This window comes from Kryptolebias marmoratus, linkage group LG20, assembly GCF_001649575.2.
Source record: "Kryptolebias marmoratus isolate JLee-2015 linkage group LG20, ASM164957v2, whole genome shotgun sequence".
Taxonomy (NCBI): Eukaryota; Metazoa; Chordata; class Actinopteri; order Cyprinodontiformes; family Rivulidae; genus Kryptolebias; species Kryptolebias marmoratus.
The window spans coordinates 22391478-22413314 of record NC_051449.1 but is presented as its reverse complement, the minus strand read 5'-3'; the positions used below and the strand labels follow the sequence as shown (position 1 = coordinate 22413314).

At 40.7% G+C, this 21837-nt stretch overlaps 2 protein-coding genes across 3 annotated transcripts in view; one reads left to right on the top strand and one right to left on the bottom strand.

Moving 5' to 3' along the window:
- The window catches only part of mtf2 (metal response element binding transcription factor 2), a 15992-nt gene extending 9469 nt beyond the window's left edge, over nt 1-6523 (bottom strand). The window contains exons 1-7 of the mRNA XM_017430759.3: nt 6308-6523; nt 4868-5066; nt 4573-4654; nt 2890-3000; nt 1093-1193; nt 671-843; nt 448-543 (exon numbers count right to left, since the gene is read on the bottom strand). Of these exons, the coding sequence (XP_017286248.1) occupies nt 448-543; nt 671-843; nt 1093-1193; nt 2890-3000; nt 4573-4654; nt 4868-5066; nt 6308-6312 (767 nt within the window). The 5' untranslated portion in view covers nt 6313-6523. The remainder of the gene's footprint in view (nt 1-447; nt 544-670; nt 844-1092; nt 1194-2889; nt 3001-4572; nt 4655-4867; nt 5067-6307) is intronic.
- A 129-nt stretch (nt 6524-6652) lies between these two features.
- On the top strand, nt 6653-21820 carry dipk1aa (divergent protein kinase domain 1Aa). Of its 2 annotated transcripts, XM_017430790.3 has the most exons (6): nt 6653-7834; nt 14356-14490; nt 15732-15839; nt 15945-16121; nt 16200-16331; nt 17977-21820. In XM_017430790.3, the coding sequence occupies exons 1-6, from the start codon at nt 7781-7783 to the stop codon at nt 18655-18657; spliced, it is 1287 nt and encodes a 428-aa protein (XP_017286279.1). In that variant the 5' UTR covers nt 6653-7780; the 3' UTR covers nt 18658-21820. The 2 variants fall into 2 exon arrangements, with proteins under 2 accessions (XP_017286279.1, XP_037837956.1); XM_037982028.1 differs by having other exon boundaries at nt 15945-16331.
- The last annotated feature ends 17 nt before the right edge of the window (nt 21821-21837 follow it).

The window sequence follows — 21837 nt, the reverse complement described above, 5'->3', positions numbered from 1 at the left end:
AATCATCAAAATTAAACGAAATAAACATTTGAAATATATGAGTTTGTATGTAATGTATGAATATAATATACAAGTTTCACTTTTTAAATGGAATTACTGAAATCAATCTACTTTTTCATGATATTCTAATTTTATGACCAGCACCTGTATATGGGATATATGACAAGTTTTAAAAGAAGAGAAAATTCTGAGCTCAGATATGATGGAAGTTTGGATGTGAACTCTGCACTCTGGGAGGACTTGAGAGAAAACAAAATCCTGAAGCATTGACAGACACGCTGGCTGAGAGAATATAAGAATGCCTACATTTTTGAGGTAAAAAAAAAAATCCACTCAGTCTCATGTCAGATAAAATCTGTGCTGAAGTGGCAGCCAATCAGAAATCATTTCAATAACAAAAGGTAAACATATAATGTGCTGTGACATTTTAGCGGTAATTGTCTGCACCTATCTCCGTAGAGCATGGGCATCTGTAAGCAATGGAGACAAGCTTCATGGAACCACTGCTGACACCTGTGGCACTGCAGCATCTTCAGGTACCAGCTGCAAAGACAAAAAGAGGCACATGTTAGCTTTATCCAAGAGATGGGGTGTTTTTTGGGAGACATACAGAGACTTGCTCTTCAGATTCTTGAGTGTTGTAGTCAGTAAGGTATAACTTATAACTTACTCTCCAGGACCACCACAGTAGCAGTAGCACTGCTGCATGTTGGTCTGATGGCCCTGCTCCCAAACAAGCTCCTCCAGGACATATGGGAAGGACAGACGCAGCTCCATGTGCTGCTGCTGCCCGTGTTGCAAAAAGCCTTTAGCAGATGACCCCTTCCGGTGTGAACTCCCCCTCTGCAAACAACACAAACAAAACATATATGAGTCTAATATGGGAGCAAAAACTCAAACTGTTCTGTAAAAAGCCTCAGCCCTGACTAAAAACACTGGCTTCTGCTGTGTGTGGGCAGTGTCAGGATTCTGGTATAATATCTGGTGTGTGGGGTGATTCCTGGTTGTGTTAGAAATTATATCAGGCTGTGTTTCCTTTATATATTCTATCCTGAAGGTTTATTGCCTTGTTATTCAGAATAAAACGCGTACCTTTGACAGAGACATGAGTTCACATTCTGAGCACAGCCATTTGTCATCAGAGTCAATGACAGCGGCGTCGATGATGGGGGAGTGACACATCTGATGGTAACCTGAAGAACAATCAACACATTTAGTGCCCTGCAAGAAAATCAATACCCAAATACCTTTAACATAAATACTTTTAAACATACAACAGTTTAATCTGAAGCGCTTCAGTGTAAAGGGATATTTCAAACATTTTGAAATGGGATTATGCATCAGGGCTATAAACAGTATCTTACTTGCTGAAGATAGCTTTATGAACGGCCTCAGTTTGGCTAATGGAGTTTTAGCTAATAGCTAGTCTGAAAGCAACCAAGACCAAATTTCTGCTGTCTTAAAACACCTAAATATTTTTCAAATTTCACAGCTGTTCATGTAAACACAATTATCTAAAACGTAATATTAGGACAGCAAAAATTAGTTAACATAATAGACTACAAAAATATATATATAATATAATTATAAAGAACCATGTGGACGTTCTTGTTTGCCAAGATTGTACACAGTCTACTAACAAAAAAGAACTTTGCGTAGGAGGAGGGGACGGAGAAGAAGAGAGAGTGAAAATGAACAACAGAGTTAAGGAAAAACAGACAGAGGAGGAGGAAGGAAATGAGGGAAAAAATTCAAGAGAGAGACTCAAAACTGTGTGGGCATTTCACTGAAAACAAAGTTATATGCAGATTGGGCAAAGCAGAGCTCTCTTTCCACAGCAGCACTGCTGCAGTGCTCTGCAATCACCCTGGAGTGGAAACACACACTGCTGATAAGTTTCAGTAAGTAAAGTTGGTGCATCGGGTTGGGCCTTTTTAATGGTGATGTTTATACAGTCATGTTATGTCAGTTTAAACAAGGTGGAAGACAGTTAAGCAAATACCACTTCAGTTATGTTAGCTAATCTGTTAATATTCAGATTGAATGGGAGTAGCTGCACAGCTTTCCATCTCCCAAACCCTGTCCCCAGGGAACATTAAGAGCTCAACTGAACAGTAAACCTCCTCTACCTAATGTAAATATGTCCCTTGTAAGATATTTAGTCAATTAATATTGTTTATTTGGACATAATGATAAGCGTCGATAAATACATTTGATTACTTTTGATTACGTTTCATGGGTAATTAATTTAATTTGCCGTGGAATGTTAGATTACGTTACTGCAGAGACATTAGGGTTACGTTCACAGGTGAGCAGATTGGAACAGGTGACGTAAAAAACATGAACTGGAGCCCAGAACAGGAGGTGCACCCATAGCAAAAAGAGACCGATTAAAATAATTGTTGACTAATCAGAAAAAAGACTTGACCAATTAGTCGACTACTAAAATAATCATAAGTTACAGCCCTACTTCACATTGCTACCATTATTTTAGCAGAACTATTATTAAATTCATGCATGGACTGACCTCAGGCTGACTGGAAGTGCTCCAGCCAGCTGCTGTTTGTGTGCACAAATAACCTCAGAAATCCACGTAAAATAAATGTGAAAAGCAAAACAAATTGTGTATTTTTTTATATAGCATTTGCTTGCTTGGATTGACAGCAGCAAACCACTTTAGTTTTAGCTGTTAGCTCATCAGTACAATCTTTCTCCAAACTAAGGTTGTTCAAAGAGCTATCTACAGAAAGTAAATATAATATCTAATTAAGTAATAATTAAATGTTTATAAATCTATTCATGGAACCCCCCACTTTAAAATGTCTGAAATATTCCTTTAAAATGCACAATAACTGCTGTGTTATGTTTATTCTTAGGTGCGTTTGGTACCTTGTCCACATTTGTCACAAATGACAATCTCATTGGGTTCTTCTGAAGTTTCATCCTGGCATATGGAGCACACAATGTCATCATCGTCATCATCCTGTTCATCTTCATCACCTGAAAGAGACAGACGTGGTCAGAAACAACAACTAACCTGCAAAAAAGGAAGCTTGGAAAAAAAACAAGCACCACCAACAACTTTAGGGACTCTTATGATTGAAAGCAGTGATAAACTGTTTGCTGTGAGGTTTAAATTAATTAATGCAAGAAAAGACAACTTATGTTCTGCAAAATACCACAATTCACCCATATAAATTATAATGTGATAAAGAGTCTCACTTTATCCTGATCGTGTCGCCATTTAACTTTTATTGTGTGCTGCAAGAGATGATAACTGGAAGGAAAATTTTAACGGATCAAATAGAGACAATAAATAAATAAATTAAAGACTTGGGAGAATCTTTAGCCAAGCAAATCATGTTCCTTCTCTGCATTTTGATATGGTTTTAATGTGACTGTTCTCCCCATCTAGTGACGTGGCTTGGGTATTGCACTGGGTTTATTTGTAACTCGGGAGGAACAAAACAAAACATTTAGGTAAAAAATGCAATCACTTTAAATTATTATCCAGAGTGATGTAGACAGTGTTTAAATCTGTTGTTAGACTTCAAAACTGAAGACCAAAAGATTCAGAACCTGCAGATTTCCATGACTTTAAGCTGATTTCGGTCAATAAATTTAATTTTGGCTGCTCCCCTCTGCAGGGGTCACCACAGTGAACTCGCATGAATACTTGGCAATTGCGCAATTTACGCCCTTCTTAACCCAACCTGGGCTCGAACCTTCAGCCTCACAATTATGAGACCGGGGCACAGAGCCCTGAGCCCCTGCAGCCCCTGATTCTGGTACCGAAATATTATGCAGTTACTAAGAAGAGAACCGTCAACAGTACATAATACACCCGTCAGAAAATTATCAGAGTAATCAATATCTAAAAAATGAATTTTCTCACAAAACAACCCTGAATATCTGTCTAGAGTTGGAGGACAGGCAAGGTTTACAAAGGGTTCACCTTTGACCTTGAAATCAATACAGATCATCCTTGACCCATGAGGTGTCCAGTTGTGCAGTTTGACAATTGTACGTTAAATTGTTATCAATTTAGAGCTCTGACAAGAAACTGCCCAAAGAGATGGACGGACGGAGACATAACATGTCGTAATGTCTTAGGACAGGCGTATAAAAATACAACAAGACAATGTTTAATACACAAAGACCTTCACCATGATTTTCTATTTCAGTAACATTTTAATTTAAAATACATCAAAAGTCATGTTAACATTTAACCAACAGACGTTCTGGTCATATTTTAAACTCGGACTGTTGGATGAAGATGTGGACACGACCCCAGCTTCTGTCTTTATCTTTCCTGCCCTGATCTCCACATGTAGACGCTGCGCTGCTACTGGGCTGATACAGAGGACAGTTAACTGTCACTAACAAATCAGCACATGTTCACACACAAGCATTCTTCCAAAATTACTATTCAGCAGTGTAGTATTTAAACTGCATGTCCTGCACTGGATTATTAGAATTGTAAATATTAAATATCTACAGCTGTAAAGAATTTAGTGGTTACACACACCCCTAAACCACAAAAATGTGAGCCTTAAAGCTAGAAGAACTTACCAGTTTGAATATCCTTCCAAAGAACCCACGACTTGGATCGATCCTCAAAAACAACAAAGCATCGCTGCTTTTCATGATCTATCTGAATAACAAAACAAAAATAGACAGGCTACTTCTGTAAAGCACCACACACTCTACACTGCCATGGTTCATTTAGAATCAAGGAGACTTAAAGGACCCCTTTCAAAGCAAATTATGAGCTCCAACATTTCCAGATATCGTAAGAAAGGGGGACAAGTTGGATCATATTAAAGACAAAGAAGCTGTTGCACTTGGTAGATTTGTTGGCACCAACCTTTGTGATCGTTCCCAGATAGAACAGCCCATCTGACCACCTGGCTAACACGTCCTGCCCTTCTGTAAACCGGGCCGTCATGTCGTCTTCTCCATACTCCCCCCTTGCAGAGTGTCTACTGGGCGACAAGGACACCGTTTGCTGCTGCTCGGGGTGAGCTCTGTGCTGGAGAGATGGGTGATCCACAACCCCAGAGTCTCTGAGAAATTAGGGAGGGGGATGCAGAACGGGACGACACGTGCATTTACAATTTAAATAAAACAATTTTTCAATACATACTGATTATATTTATGTAATCCACGGTGTATACAGGTGGTCCAGAGCTTTATTTATTTTCTAGGCATTATGATTGAAAAACTATGCACAGTTTAAAAACTAAAAAGCATTTCTTGAAGGAACACATGTCACCCACTGCCTTTCATGCCAGAGTCTTAAACCAGAATCATGTTTTGATGAGAAAAGACTGAGTTGCAGCCGTTTTGGTCCAACCTTGTAAGTTACATTGAGCACAATCTCATGCAATACTGCAAGACGTGTTAGTGCTCGGAGCATGTGTTAAAGATGACTCTCGGCTGAGTTATGGCCACTTTTGTGTTTGCCAAGTTTGCTTAGCTGTGGCGGCCATCTTGAATGGGGTTGACTCCAAAAGTTCATCAGTTGGAGAAGTGCATCCAATCATTACTTTCTGGGAGTTTCGCTCGTATCCATTCAGTGATTGACGGGCCTCTTCGCTAACAGACACGCACAGGCAGACGCTCGCAAAAACATCATCACCCTTTCACCTTGGGCGGCGGGCGATAACCATTAACACAAGTAGCAATGCAAATTTGTCTATTTTTATAACTCACATCGACCTAATGGAGCTGCATACAGATATGTCTGTGTGTAACACAGTCCTGTCTGAGTAATGGGATTATGAACACAGAGGTGCATTGTGTGGCAGCAGAGCAGCTTAGAAAACAATGAGCGAAGCCATTTCCGCTTCAGCAGCGACACACAACAGGTGACTATAGTCATAATTAGTGTTAATTGGTAATTAAATGAAGGCATGCTGAGCATTTATATTAGCCTACATACGTACACAAAAAAACTGAATGCAAAAAAGCTGCTGAATTCCCCTTGAACACTGACATAATTATAAACGTGACAGCTGTAGGTATAGGTATATTTCTACAAATGTGCCTCGTCATTGTTCGCAGAAGCTGCTGTCCATCTTGGGCTCCCTTTGTTTGGACAATGACTGAACATGAGCCCACCACCGGAGGACACACGCCACCAGGAGGGATTATTTCGCACGATGAAATAGCGTGTGCGTTAAAGAAAACGCGTAGAAAAATGGCGACATGAATGGAAAGAAGCAGCGAACTGCGGCCAGGTCGCTGACCGTCGGACCCACACCCCCTCCTCCTCCTCGACGGGAGGAAAACATAACAACAATACCTCATTGGGTCACCTCCGCCGATACAAAATGACCGCTGGGACAAAGTGGCCGGATTGTCGGGGCGACGCTGCGTTTCCCGCTCCGCTCGCAGTTGAAGTTGTTTCGGACGCGTTTCACGAAACCGCTACAGGGCTCGTGCCTTCTCAGGGAAAATAACAAACGGCTCCTTTTCCCCGCAGCACGTTCGCCATTTTGGTTTCCCGCTGATGGTCGGGGAGTGCATTATGGGAAGCTGCTGCTGCTGCTGCTTGTTGCTGCTGCTTTCGCCAGTTTTCAAACATTTGAAATTGGAGGCAGGGCGTTTTCTAAGCGCACAATATCCGCCTCTTAAAGAGGGATAAGGGTTTTTGCCTGTCTTGCATTGGTCGAACCCTATTCTTTTTGTCTTGAAACCGTTCTCTGGTATGAAAAAACGAAGATCAATACAGATTGCTTATTTATATTCATTGAAAAAAGGAAGGACTCCAAACATTAGCACACATTTTATCATGAGTTCCAAATGTTCGCCTGAACAGCCTTTAAATTAACTGTTCAATTTTCACTTGGCAGGCAGTTTTTAATGACTTCAGAACCGGTGTTGTGTCGAAATGTGTGCACCCACAGAGATCCGTACCAAGACTGTAAATGTTGTATAGTATCTCTATGGTTTATCCCTTTAAACTCTGTTGTTTTAATGATATTTTCAGAAAAAAATGAAATGTTTTGATTTTATTTTCTCCCTTTCATCCGTTATAGCAGGAGAAACGCATCCCGAAAACTTAATGTTATCATTAAAAATTGTTTCCCCTGTTTTCAGTATAAGAATAAACTCAAACATTTGTCAAATATATACAGCTGACTCGTTACCTCATGGTGCACCTGATGTGTGTTTTTTTTTTGTATGCCTGTTTGTTTTGTTTGTTTCTTTTCCACACCAAAATGTGCACATTATATCAGGCAGGTGGTGAAACGGCTCGACACAACACCGAAAGTTCTGTTTAAAGTCGGACACGATTACAGCGGGGCTTTTATTTTGAAAGATGTAGCGGAAATGGGCTCGTTTCTTGTGAACTTGGCCTGGTCGTACCTGGATAGTTTACTGCCATTTTGCTGTTAATCATAAAATCCGAACAGTGTTGTGTGCCGAGGACTTGTAAGATTTCGCTGCACATTAAAAAGCAATTTCTACAACTTCGGGTGATGAACGACCTGAAAACGGGAGAAATAAAAATAGACGATCTGCGCATGCGCCCTGAGCAGACGTCTTTTTTTCAGCGAGAGGAGGCATGATCTTTTTTTGCAAATTAGCAGCTGCTGCTGCGAAGAGCAGGCGTAAGGCTGAAGTGGAACATCAAGGTGATTTACCACCAACGACACGTAAAGACAGCCCCGGAAAGAGCGGATAATGTGCTGTCTGGCTGTTCGTGTCGCTCGATGTAAGGTTCCCGTGTGTTTTTAAAGATCCCCGCGCACTGAGATGATCTATTTTCGCGATGGCGAAGGGTCTGCTTCCACGGGTCTGGGTGAAAAAGTCCTTCTTCTTCCAGGTAAGAGCCATGTTTCTGAGAAACAGGCTGCAGTTTTATTTAAAGGAAGCAGTCGTGGTTGTGTTTCTTTGGCTGTCACTCAGACTGACAGCTGGCAGTGAACGCGCTCCTGGCTCGCGGTTCCAGTGGAGGGGTCTTAAACATACCCGATGAATGGGGGAAATGCCGTAAAAACACAGGCCTGCCGCTGGGAGAGACTGTAACACTGGAGCATGAACGATGTTAATCCATGCCTGGATTTGATCTCTCTTCAGATCAGAGGTAGGGGAGCAGGGGCGCCCACCAAGGGTGCGCCGAGGGGGGCTGTGGCCTCCCCTATGAATTCACTGGGACCCCCTTGGTCAGACAGTCACATCCTTCTGAGTCCTGAGCTTTTGTTTGTTGTGTTTTTAGTTTACTGTAGTTATTTGAAACTAGTAGGACCTTACAATCATAAAGAATGTTTTTGAACAGTTTTTTTCTTATCTAAAAATGAAAATAAAATTGTTAAAAGCTAGTCCTCCTGAAAAAAAGGACAACAGAGGACACGGTTCAGTATGCTGAATGGACACTGTGCTGTTCTCAATTAATAATATATCTTATTTTGTTTTTTACTTTATCTAATGTACCTGAAGAGGATGTCAGTCCAAATATTTTAACTACGTTGTTTGGTGTGTGGTCCAATCCCCTTACTCTCTCTTTTGCTAAAAAGGACCGTAGCTGACCAGGAGGCTAACACTGTTAAAATCTACAACTCCACCTACAAATACGAGCTTTATTAGAGAGGTCCTTTCTGTTCTTAAACTGGTAAAAATCAGGCTGACTTTGGTCGGTAAGGCTGGATTATTTGAAACAACCTGGAGTCTCTTTCTGTCCTGTTAAAGGTACAGATTGTCAGATCATTCTGAACTGAGCACCACAGTGATGTTCTGACATGTGAGACATGTTTTTTCCCCCCTTTATTTATTTTCTTATTTATCTTCCACCTGTTTGGTATGAGTAGATACAGGGGTGAAGGGAGTTTGTTCTCTGTTGTTACTTGTGTGAAAAGAGCGTTTAAAAAAGGTACGCTTTTGTTAGAATGGTCCTTAACTCCCTTATTGCAGTATTTGTCAATAGCCAATAGATAACAACATAATATGATTGTAACAACTTCAGTGTTCTGTTTGTTTACATGGAGGGGGTGGGATCTAAAACTTGCACTGTGACCAGGGTTGGTTCAGTTCCAGGTTCCCATTGGAGGTCTAGGTACCGTATTTTCTGGTCTATAAGGCGCACCTAAAAGCCTTCAATTTTCTCAAAAATCGGCGGTGCGCCTTATGTGTGCACTGAATACCAAAATCTGTCCCTGACACAGGGACGTACGGTAAAGTGTACAGTACCGGTACGTACGCTGGCAGTGATAAACCAATCAGAGAACAATACAATTCGGAGCTTGCCATCATTCCGGGAGGATTAAAAAAAGAACTCCAACCGCTGGACGTTGGTGTAAACAGTGCGTTCAAAGTGAAGTTGTGAGTGGCGTGGGAGCGATGGATGACCGACGGCGAACACACGTTTACTAAATCGGGGGCAGCGCCGGGTGAGTTACGCCATCATATGTGAATGGATTGTGGATGTCTGGGCTAAGGTATCTGATTTAACTGTTGTCCGAGCTTTCGCGAAAGTCTGCATCATTGCTGAACAGCCCCCTGGCAACAAGACTGATTCCAACAATGATGAGAGGGAACCGGGCATGTTTGATGGCAAAATCGCCCAGCTGTTCAATTCAGACAGAAGATGAGGACTTTGATGGATTTGTGGAAGAAGAATGATAAAAATTGCTACATAGTAGAATAAAGTTCAACCAAACTCACCGTTTTGCTTCCGTGACCTTTTTTTTCTTTTTGTAGAACGCATGTTTTAGCATGTGCCTTATAATCCGGTGCACCTTATGTATGGGTTAAGTATAGAAATGGACACCATAATTGAGACTGCGCCTTATAATCCGGTTCGTCTTATGGTGCAGAAAATACGGTACCTTCTTTGGTGTCACCCCAAGATTATTAGTGCCCCCCCCCTGGTCAGGCCACCCCTTTGAAAACTTTTAGAAGTGTCCCTGCATGGTAGGCCCCAGGCTTCCTCAGTGGGGTTCAGGTAGTTGTTGGAAGTGGCTCAGTGAGGAAATATTACATTAATTATCAAAAGAACAAAAGAAAAGCAGTGAACTCAGACACAGGTTTTGTTATTTGTCTACCTCAGGTGATACAGTTTGTTTTCGGTGAAGATGCAGCTTGAATGCTGAGTGCTAAAATACTTTACTCAGATTATCTGAAAAAGGTAAAAGTGAGTTGAATTATAGCCGAACTTTCAATGTTAGTTGAATTACTGAAGATGAAAAAACACAAGGACAAAAAAGTCAAAAGATGGAAAAAGCATATGGGACAAAAAAAAGATAAAAAGAAAACATAAGAAGTCATCAAAATTCAAAAATGACATAAAAAGACACAAATGATGCATAAGGAGACAAAAAGAATGCAAAACAATTCAAATAGACAAATTGGACGCATAGAGAGATATAAAGTCACAGGATGCAAAACATGACTAACAGGATGTATAAAAAGACAAAAAGGAGAGGAAAAAGCAGAAGGACGGATGAAGCACACGGAGACATAAAAAAAAACGGAAGCATAAGAAGACATAAAAAAATAAAAAAAATAAAATAAATAAATAATGCACAAGGAGACAAAAAGATTGTATAAGGAGATAAGCACGAGAAATAGAGCAAATCTGCTGTCCTCAAAATTATGATTCAAGATGTCTGACGTCTTTTTTAAACTCACTGTCTCAGACGTCAAACACTCCTTCAGGTCATTTCATCCGGCTTCGTTTTTAAGAAGCTACCCAAACTTTTCCACGCCGATTACAGCTGTTTTCTTTACACTCGGCTGGCTTTTGGGGCAGCAGTGATCCTGTTTGTGCGTCACTTTTGGATACTTGTTTGTCTGCAGACAGCAACTCTTCTCCGTACAAGAAGTGTGCCAGAAAAAGAGGTTTGTGTCTGCACCAAGGCAGGGTGGAATAATCCCACGTGACAACAGTCAGTCCATTTAAATGAACGATGTCTCTCTCTCTCCTTGGCATCACATAATCCTGGGCTTGCTGAAGTATTTCCTGTGGCGCTGCATTCTCACACACAACGCCGCGCAGAAGCAGTTTATTTTACTAATGAGATCATAGAAAAAAGGATCAAAGTTCCTGTACAGTTTGGGCCTCATCAGTCCTGTATGTTCGCTGCAATAGTTTCTTGTTTGTTTACTTGTTAGGGTTTTGAATCAATACAGCAGCTGCTTCCAAGTCACTGAGTTTCTTTTTTAATTTGATCAACCGGCAACCCCTTTTTTAAATTTCAGACTTTCTGTTTATAATATCTGAAGAAAAAGTCCTAGAGATCTGTTTAAAGGTCTTTTTTTATTTTCAGCATGAAGGTGTGTCTCTGTGTAACACTGATGTGGCACGGTCCAAAGGTCGGTTTTTATAGAAAGTTGACAAGGTTACCTGAATAACTTTGCAAGTTTTTGCATAACTTTTGAGACAATTCCCAGATTTAGTTACTGCTAAACCAGCCAGAGTCCATAAGATTTAGGCAGGTTTTTGAATACTAACATTTAAGGGGTTTAAGTTTTGTTTTGTTTTTTTCGTAAATTTTTCTTAAATACTGAAGGAAAATAATTTTTATGTTTAAAAAGCTGTTTCCCATGAGCCTCCTGAGTGTCCTGTTGGCTTCAGATGATCACCAAACCTCTCATCATAGCTGCGCACAGAACAAGTGATCCTGCAGGTATTTTTATTTGTGGTGCAGTAACTGTACTAAATGTAATACTTTCATGAGGGGAACTGAATCTAACTGTTGACAGATGGTTCCCCCGAGTTTGCTCAATAATTCTAATAATACAACTTTGCTTAGCTATGCACTCGTCATCCCTCTGTAATCTGTTTATTGCACCTTATTTCCTGTACTGCTTGTTGATCCTGTTGCCAGCTCATCTTGGTTAAACATTTAAAAAAAAAAACTATTTTGCAACCCAATTCAAGATGGCTGCCACAGCTAACTGACCTTAGAAACCACAAAAATGGCTAAGTTAGTCAGTTTTACAAATATTGTGCTAAAATGTGTTGTGGTAGTAGCTAAGCGTCATTAACAGCACCTTCTCCCAGTCCTACTCTTTGTGTGAGATTTGTGCTTTAAATTTTAAAATGTTGAAATCAACCCTGTTTGTCTGTTAGCAAAATATCTCAAGAACCACTGCTATCATTGGCTATATATCCACAACTGATTAACTTCTAGAGTCAATCCAATTCAAGATGGTCATCACAACTAATTAACATTAGCAACACAAAAATGGCTGTAACTAAGTCAAGTTTACAGGTATTGAGCTAAGGTTTGTGATAGTAGCTGAAAGTCATTTACAACACATACTCTGAGCGTGACATCTCTTGACATCACATGAGACTGCACATACCAATATTTTCAAGGTTTGACCAAAACTGCTACAGCTTCATTATTTCTCAACATTGAGAAATAATATATTTATTAATAAATAATATATTTATTTCTCTTAGGGTAGGCAATTCCTGTCCTTGAGGATCACTATCCTGCATGTTTTACTTGTTTCTCTGCTCCAACACAGCTGATTTGAATAAATGGGTGATTAACAGGCTTCTGCAGAACATGAAGAGGTGATTTAACCACTGAATCAGGTGTGTTGGAGCAGAGAAACAAGGAAAACATGCAGGATAGTGGCCCTCCAGGACCAGAATTGCCAACCCCTGGTCTAGAATTAGAAGCACTCAGAGAGCGGAAACCTTCGCCAAAGCCACAGGGTCATTAAAAAATTGGAGGATCTGGATCACCACTAACCAAACCGACCAACACTATCGAAAACATAACCTCCTTGGCGGATATAACTAGGGGCCGACACAGTGGTTCAGTGGTTAGAGCTGTCGCCTCACAGCAAGGAGGTCACAGACTCAGTTCCTGGCTGGGCTCTTTTTGTGTGCAGTTTGCTGGCTGTACCCCCACCTGGAAAGGAAAAAGTGGGTAAAGAAAATGGATGCCTGGATGGATGGGTAGTCTAAAACTAAGGATATGCAGTCCTTCAAGGAATGTTAGGCCTTTATTGTGTTTACTCTTCCTCTCTATTGAAACATTAGATTTTATACATTTTTTACATGAAGGTGGACACACACACACACACACAGTGGAACTCAGAGATGAACTAAGGATTAAACTGTCCTGCTTAGGTTTCACTGTTTTAACTCAGAGGTTGCATAGTGTTTGTTGCTGAGACAGATTACCAGAGTGTCAGCATGCTTATATGACTCAATATCATTCTCTTCTTTTGACCTGTTTTTTTAATGTAATCATATTATCTCCTTATGGTCTTTTCATGCCACATTTTTTTTGTGCAGACTTCTTTCTCAGACGCCTGAGGAGTCCCATGTGATATTAAAGTGCACTCTTTGTCTCCCTGCTCCCTCAGGGGGCCTCACTGTATGTTTGTTCATGTCCTCAGGAGACAGATTGTGTAAAGGCAAAGCGGCCCTGCAAAGGACACATCTGTCTGGCTCTTGTAGCTCTGATATCCTGCCCTTGCCTCTACGTTTGAGAAGTGAAACAGTCTAAATATTTCATGTTTATTTGTGTCTTCTTAAGGTTTCTACGGGGTGTTCTTCTGGGACTGCTGTAGCTCCGACTCTGTCCATAAATAATTATGGAATGAGATGATGAGGGGCTGCAAAAAACATTGATTGATAGATGATCAGTGGTATCACAACTCTAAAATAAAAGTGTTTGCTTTTAATATTCTGAAGTCAGCTTGTATTATTACTACTACAACTATAAATATGATCAAATATATAATATTCATCTATCCGTTTTCTTCTTTTACCCACTTTTTCCTTAACAGATCGTAGGGGGATCTGGTGCCTATCTCCAGCAGTCATTTTGCTAGAAAATGACTCTGGCATAAAAGGCAGTGGGCGATATGCATCCCTTTAAAGAATGCTAGACCTTTAATCATAGAAGTAATACAGTTTTGTGTCTATACATTTTAAATATTTGATAGTTCTAGTCTCCTCTGGTGAAACTTTTCTTTACAGAAGCATCCAGAGTTCGGTATTTATATCTCACTTCATCTAAACGACCTCATCATGAAGAAGAATTCACTGGCTGCATTTATAGAAACAGGAAGTCTGCTAGAGGTATTTTAAGTCATGCGATAAGTGCATCCTGTGACTCTGATGGGAATTTGATTTATTGTAACCAGCCTCAAAATCATTCTCCAGTTTGATGAGCGTATTGTTTTGCATAGAATGACCTACCAGTCAGACATCACCACATGTGATCAGGGTTGATTGTCCTGTGCTTCCATAACATATTCATACAGGCAGTTTGGTAATGGTACAAATCGCAACAGGATGGGTTTTGTTTTAATGTCACCATGTTTCTGTTCAGATTTTCATATTTCGGATCTGTATTTGACCATGCTCAACCTTCACAGGCTCGGATCTCCTTTGTGCGGGTGAAGTACCTGTTCCTCACCTGGCTGACTGTGCTCGTGGGCAGCTGGGTGCTCTATGTGCAGTACTCGGCCTACACAGAACTGTGCAGAGGACACGAGTGCAAGAACGCTATTGTGAGTGTCAGCCTGCATCCAACTAAACATTACTCCTGCATCGTTTTTCAGTTACTGTCTTTTACATATTACAGAGTAAAAAAGAAATGACCCACAAGGTCTTACAGTGATTTAAATACAACCTCAGATGCATTGAGTACTTATTTATTTCACTGAACATAAGCCATAAATGCAAGAAAAAAGGGTCAGTAGCTGCCCGGTGCTACTTATTAACTGAACTTTCCTAAAAGCGATAGTTTTGGTAGCTTGCTGGGTGTGTGTTAATACAAGGAGGAAAGACATCAACAAAACGTCAGAGAAGCAGCTGTTCCTGCCCATCAATCTGGGAAGGGTCAAGGGTCATTTCCAAATGATTTGGAGTCATTATTCTACAGAGAGGAAGATTATTCACAAGTGGAAAACATTATCAGGTTAATTATTAAACTATGTCAGTACAAATAGAAAGAGACTGAACGAGTATGGCTCCCTTAGAAAGACTGTCAGGTTAAAGCCTCCAGAACACGGCTCTACATCTTGGATTTAAAAGGTTACATCTGAACAAACCTTTTGCTTATAATGACAAGCACTATGTTTGATGAAAACCAAACACAGCATATTAGCTTTAACACCTAATTCCAGCTGTCAGCACGGTGGTGGAGGGCTGATGGTTTGGGCTTCTTGCAGTCATTGATTCGACCATGAACTCCTCTGTCGACCAAAGGATTCTGGAGACAAATGTGAGGACATCTGTCTGACAGCTGAAGCTTGGACTAAACTGGGTCATGATGCAACAGAGCAATGATCCCAAACACAGCAGCTGATCTACAACAGAACAGGTGAAAAAGACAGGAATCGAGGTGTTGTAATGGTCCAGTCAAAGTCCAGAACCCCAACCTGATTGGAATGCTGTAGTGAGACTTTTAGAGAGCTGTGCAGAAACAAAAGTCATCAAAGTTCATTGAAGTGAAGCAATGTTGAAAAGAAGAGTGGGCCAAAAATCCTCCACAACCACATGAGAAAACAATTACTTCAAGTTATATTCCTAAAGGCAGTTCTACACACATTTATTTATTAAATAATGTTAGTTTAATATATCATGTGTTGTTATCTGAGGTTTGTTTTCATCATTATGTTCTGATTTGTAAAACCCCAGATTTCAAAGACTTGTAGGACTTTGTACCTGCCTTTTCCCAAACCTGTATAATCAGATTTTGTTTAGGTAACTAAGAAAGATCCAATGTTTTGTTTTGTTTTTTTCCAAGTGTGATAAATATAGGCGGGGAATCATTGACGGCTCGGCCTGCACCAGTCTATGTGACAAAGAAACACTTTACCTGGGCAGGTGTCTGTCAACCCTAACAAATAACCAGGTAGGAGGCAGGTGTACTTCCTGTTTAACTCCCATCTGTGCTTATTGTGATGACGTCTACAGAAGGTTGTATGTTTCTTAGTTTTGCATTGTGGCTTTATGTCAGGTGTACACAGGAGGCTGGGGAGAGCACAGTGGGATTATCCGCTGTAATCTGGGGGAGGTGGTGCACTACGAGCTGGGAGACGAACCAGAGCCACGAAGAGAAGCCCTTTTGTTTGACAAACCTACCAGAGGCACCTCCGTGGAGAAGTTCAAAGAGATGGTCCTCAATCACCTCAAGGTGGAAAACATTTGTTTAAGTAATGAAAATGTCGATCTAATAAAATCCAAACCAGTCCTGTCTTTCTCTGTCTGCCAGTCCAAGCTTGGAGAGCAAGCCAACCTTGGCAGCCTCGTAAGCCAGATCCTGTCTGTTGCAGACGGCAACAGAGATGGACGAGTGTCATTACCAGAGGCCCGCTCAGCATGGGCCCTCCTGCAAATGAATGAGGTATCTCACAAGTTATTTGGGAAACACAGTGCCACCACAGTATGAATTTACTAGTTTAACAAAGAGACAAACTGTAAGGAGAATGAAGGAGAATTGGGAGAAGTAGAACAATAGTCTTTGCCACAAGCAGAATAGTTCAGCTGTCTGGGAGTCTCATTCGTGAGTGATGGTAGGATGGACCAGGATCAGGACCCTGTCCACAGCTATGAGGGTGTTTCTCCAGTCTATCATGGTGAAGAAGGAGCTAAGACAAAAGGCAAAGCTTGTAGTTTTCTGGTCTATTTATGTTCTGATCCTCACCTATGGTCATGAGATGTGGATCATGACTGAAAGAACGAGATCCAGGATACAAACGGCAGAAATGGGCTCACCCTTGTCCTCCTCGCCCTTGTAGCTGCAAAAAGAGATGAATGATTTCAATTCAGTTTATTTATATTGTGCCAATTCACAGCAAAAGTCACCTCAGGGTAATAAAAAAAAAAGCAAGTCACAATAATAAATCAAAATCAGGTTCACAATCAAATCCAATTACAGTCAATTCAGTTCCTAATATACAATACAGTCACATACAGTATATTATAAAATGCCAATTAGTAAGTTATTTAAGGAAGATTGCAGATTGAATTGAGTCTTCACCTCAGTTTGTCCTCCAGCAGTCTAAGCCTACAGCAGCATAACTATGAGATGGCTCAGGAGATAGCTCACCCTAACTATGGGATTGATCAAAAATGAAAGTTTTAAGCCTAATCCTAAAAGTAGACAGGATGTCAGCCTCACAGACAGAAACTGGAAGTTTCATGAGCCTGAGAACTAAAGGTTCTGCCTCCTGTTCTACTTTTAGAAACACTGTTACGAAAATATGAAACAATTAAATCTTGAACATAACATGGAGCTTGGTTGTTGAGAGCTTTGTATGTTAGAAGTAAGATTTTAAATTCTGTTCTGAATTTGACAGGAAGCCAAACTGGAGAAATCTGATCTCTCCTCCTAACTCACATCAAAACTCTGGCAGCAGCATTTTGGATCAACTGAATACTTTTTGGACACCCAGATGATAAAGAATTACAATAGTTCAGCCTAGATGTGATAAATGCATGGACCAGCTTTTCTGCATCATTTTGAGACAAGATATTTCTAATTTTAGTGAAATTATGCGGGTGGAGGAAAGTGGTCATGGTAACATTTTTAATGTGGGGGATAAATGACATTGTGATCTAAAATAACACCAAGGTTCTTTACATTAGAACTGGAGGCCAGATTAATGCCATCCAGAGGAAGTGAAAGGCTGTAAAGTTTGTTCCTAAGATCCTAAAGGCCAAAAGACAACAACCTCTGTCTTGTCTGAGTTTAAAAGCAAAAATAATTAAGAGTAGGACTGGGATAAAGATGAGCTGAGAGATTGAATTAAGTAAATGGAGGGCAGCTTGTTTGATGGATGAATAAAATTAATGCTGAACTTGGGATAAAAATACAATCAATACTGAACAACTGAACCAGGTATAAGAAGTCTTGTCTTGTAATTAGAGGAAATATGGTGCTCATGAACCTTAGTTAACAGGTTACCTTCATGCCAGCTGTATTTCTCAGCATTAAACATTCTCCTTTATATTTTGTGGTGACGCAGATTTGTATTCTTTTTGTTGAGGTACTGTTGGGTCTGCTGCTCCAGGACCATGGACACACTCCTCGCCTCCTTGGCTTCTGTGGAGACCTCTACATGACGGAGCGGGTCCCCTACGGGCCTCTGTATGGGTTCTCACTGCCATGGCCTCTCGTTTCCTGGGTGCCTGGTGGTTTGCAGCGCACCATGGACCAGTGGTTCACACCATCGTGGCCTCGCAAAGTGAAAATCTCCATGGGGCTGCTGGAGCTTGTGGAGGACATCTTTCACGGCACCTACGGCAGCTTCCTGATCTGCGACTTCGCCGCAGCTCACTTTGGCTACACCGACCGCCACGAGCTCCGTCTGACCAACACACGCGTGGTGGTTCCCGAGGACGAGTTCAGACGCACCATGCGAGCCCTGAAGTGCGAGACGGACGCTGACTGCGTGTACGGCGCGGACTGCAGGACGTCGTGTGACTTGTCGGAGAGACGGTGCAGAGAAGAGACCGTCCAGCCAAACCTGGCAAAGGCGTGCAGCACACTGAAGGACTACCTGCTGCATGGGGCGCCCTCTGAGATGAGAGAGGAACTGGAGCGGCAGCTGTACGCCTGCATGGCTCTCAGGGGTAATGCTGGACAGATGAACATGGAGCACTCACTTATCCTCAACAACCTGAAAGCTCTGCTGTGGAGACAGATCTCACACACTAAGGACTCGTGACGAGGGGATGATGGCCTTCTGAAATCAAGCTGTCAGTCCTTCAGGGTGACTTGAAGAGAAAAGATGCTGTGATTACTGGTTAGAATATGAAATGAAGTGATTTTCTATGAACTTCTAACGAAAGAAGTGGTGCCCCTACCTCCTCTATTCAAATTTCTCAAGTTTGGGGCCAAAAAATCTTCTTGTACTTTTATAAGAATCTCACTGCACGTTCATATCAGCCTTTTCTAAAACTATTCACACAAGCACATCGTATTGGATTGTTCGTCACAGAGGAATGTTATGACAGCCTGCTGTCAGTCTAAAGAGCTGAGAGACCAGTTTGCTGTTTCTGCCACAAAATCATTCAGATTCTGATCAGGGGATGGCAGCTGATCCACAAGTTTATTCAGTTCAAATAAACAGATCCTAAATCGCTGATTAATATCCCACTTTAGGTTTAGTTAAAGGATATTAAACCTAGTTTTGCTTGTTACGCTGAAGTATAATAAATTACAGTAGATTATACCTTTAACCCTCTCAAGGCAGCGTTGCAACAACATATCTGATTTTTCCTGTTACTAAAACTTAATTTTAGCCTGGGAGGGTTAAAAAGTAGGGCTTACGATATTAAAGGTCTTTGTTGTTTTAAACAAATCCACTGTAAGGACCAAAATTTCTCCTGTTGATGGGTGAAAGAAACTATACATTAAAACCAAGATTAAAATGGCTTCCAGTTACAGCTGCACTTGACAGTAAATTTAGTATTATAAGAGGATTTCTTGTCAAGAAAACTGTTAATAGTGTTGTAAAAACAAGTATTCACCCCTTTACAGATTTCTTCTGTTTTTGTCAGACATAAATGTTTCAGATCAGCAAATGTTACTATAAGACAAAGAAAACCTAAGTAAATACAAAATACAGTTTTCAAATGATGATTATATTTATTAAAAGGCAAAAAGGTCTCCGAACCAACCTGGCCTTGTGTGAAAACGTAATTGGTAAATCAACTATGATGTTTCAAAAAGAATCAATAAACCATATAGTTTTTATCCACAAATGGAGAAACGATGTAAAGTGGTGAACCTTCCCAAAATGACTCCTAAGAGCGCAGCAACGTCTCATCCAGGAGGTCCAAAAAGAACCCAGAACATCTAAACCCAGCAGACCTCACTTGTCCGAGTTAGGGTCAGAGTTCATGATTCAACAATAAGAAAAAGACAAACAGCAAAAATGGCCTCTGTAGGAGAGTTCCAGGACCAAAACCACTGCTGACACACTGAGGCTCGTCTCACATCTGCCAAAAAAAACATCTTGATGATCCCTGAGACTTTTGGTAAAATATTCTGTGAACTGAGGAGACAGAAGTGGACCTGGACTGACAGGACCATGAGTTCTGCTCTTAGGTTCTGCTGCAGGATGATGATCTGAAGCACAGCAGCAACATTCCTCCACTGTTTTACACAGAGCCAGGTTGGTTTGGATAGCTCCGCCACCCCCTAATAAATGAAATAATCATCAAAAAAAAACTGCATTTTCTATCTGTACTTGTTAACTTTATGATCTAAAACACTTGACGGAAAAGCAGAAACAAAAGAAATCTGTCAGGGTGACTACTTTCACAGCACAGATACTGAGCGATCTAGAAAATGTTCAACAAAAGTTGCCTTGCAGCATCCAGACATGGCTGAAGAGATTAAAAACACACCTGCTTCTTTGACTTTTGCACTGCGTTGAATGTTACGTGTTAAAGGCAAGACTGTAAAGATACTGTGAACAGTGTTTTTGAGCTGTGATGTGAAGGACTTTTTCCCTATATTTCACCTTTTGAAATCTAAATTGCTCCAGAAGCGTTCAGAATTAGCCCTAAAGTTGAGTGTTTTGTGTGTGTCGCATAGAAACCAAGTTAAACCAAGCACAGAAAAGGTGATCCCAATACATCCCCTTTTAAAGCAGCCATCACTTGTTGCTCTCAGTGCTGATTTTCTTTCTTCTAAAAAAGGTCAACTCTAAGAATAAGCTCCTGTACATCCTGACTGTATGTTGCTGCTGCAGGAAAAGGTATGATGAAGAGAAAAAAACTGCGGCTCGTTTGACTGAATTAGTTTTACTTCACAGCTGCCGATGCTTCTTCATCCATTCACTGAGTAAAAACTTGTAACACTTTCCAAAAGAACCCTTTGAAAACCTGGTCTGAGGTTATAAAAGCTCTACATCAGTCGTGTCCAATCCTGGTCCTGGAGGGCCACTATCCTGCAGGTTTGATACGTTTCCCTGCTCTTCTGCAGACGCCTGTTAATCACTCAGTCATTGAAATCAGGTGTCAAAGCAGAGAAACAACTAAAACATGCAGGCTAGTGGCCCTCGAGGACCAGGATTGGACACCCCTGCTCTACATGGTGGCCTTTTGTCATAGAGGAACTGAGGCAGTTCGTTTGCTTTAATGTAGACATTGTGAAAGGCGTATATCAGTGTTCAACATGCTGGGCATTTTTGACGTATCGTTGCTGCATTAACAAGAATGTTGATTTGTTTTTCACTGAATATCTCGTTGTACCATCTCATCAGGTTTTGATTTTTTTTTTTCCTGGTTAGTGCCATAGATGATGCCGGGGTTTTTTTTTTTTATTAATGTCTATCAGGGAGAAGGTACGTTTTATTTACGACAGATGCTGTAGGAAATACACTTTCCATTGTCGCTGGATTAACAAAACAAACTCATCTGTGAGCCGTTCTGGCAAAATGAGTCAGATAATTTCAAATTCTCCATCTCAAAGGCTTGATATTTAATGGTCTGAGGTGCTGTCACCAGGGAATCCCCAAGCTTAACTTAATACAAGGTGAATTCCCAGTGCTACAGCAGTCAGGAGATGATTATTTCTGAAAACAAACTTATTAGAAAAATTCAATTTAAAAAGTAGATTAAGATTATTTTAGTTACTGAGATCACTAGAGTGTCTTTGTGGATTGATTTTTACACAAATCTCAATTACAGAAAAATAATATTTTCACTTATTTTGCCTCAGCCTGTGATCATTCAAACTAATTTTGCCAGCGTGGGTCACGAATGTTTCGACATGACCTGTAAAGCAAGTTAACCTCACTGTCACTGTCTGAGTTTTGAAAATGTTTACTTATTGAAGAAACCAGCATGATTTTTGCACAAATAAATGGTATACCACTACGTAGTGTTTGTCTTTA

Coding starts and splice junctions, on each gene's coding strand:
- dipk1aa (XM_037982028.1), top strand. CDS start 7,781: ATGGCGAAGGGTCTGCTTCCACGGGTCTGGGTGAAAAAGTCCTTCTTC. Junction 7,835..14,355: donor AAAAGTCCTTCTTCTTCCAG/GTAAGAGCCATG, acceptor CAACCTTCACAG/GCTCGGATCTCCTTTGTGCG. Junction 15,840..15,944: donor CAACCCTAACAAATAACCAG/GTAGGAGGCAGG, acceptor GCTTTATGTCAG/GTGTACACAGGAGGCTGGGG.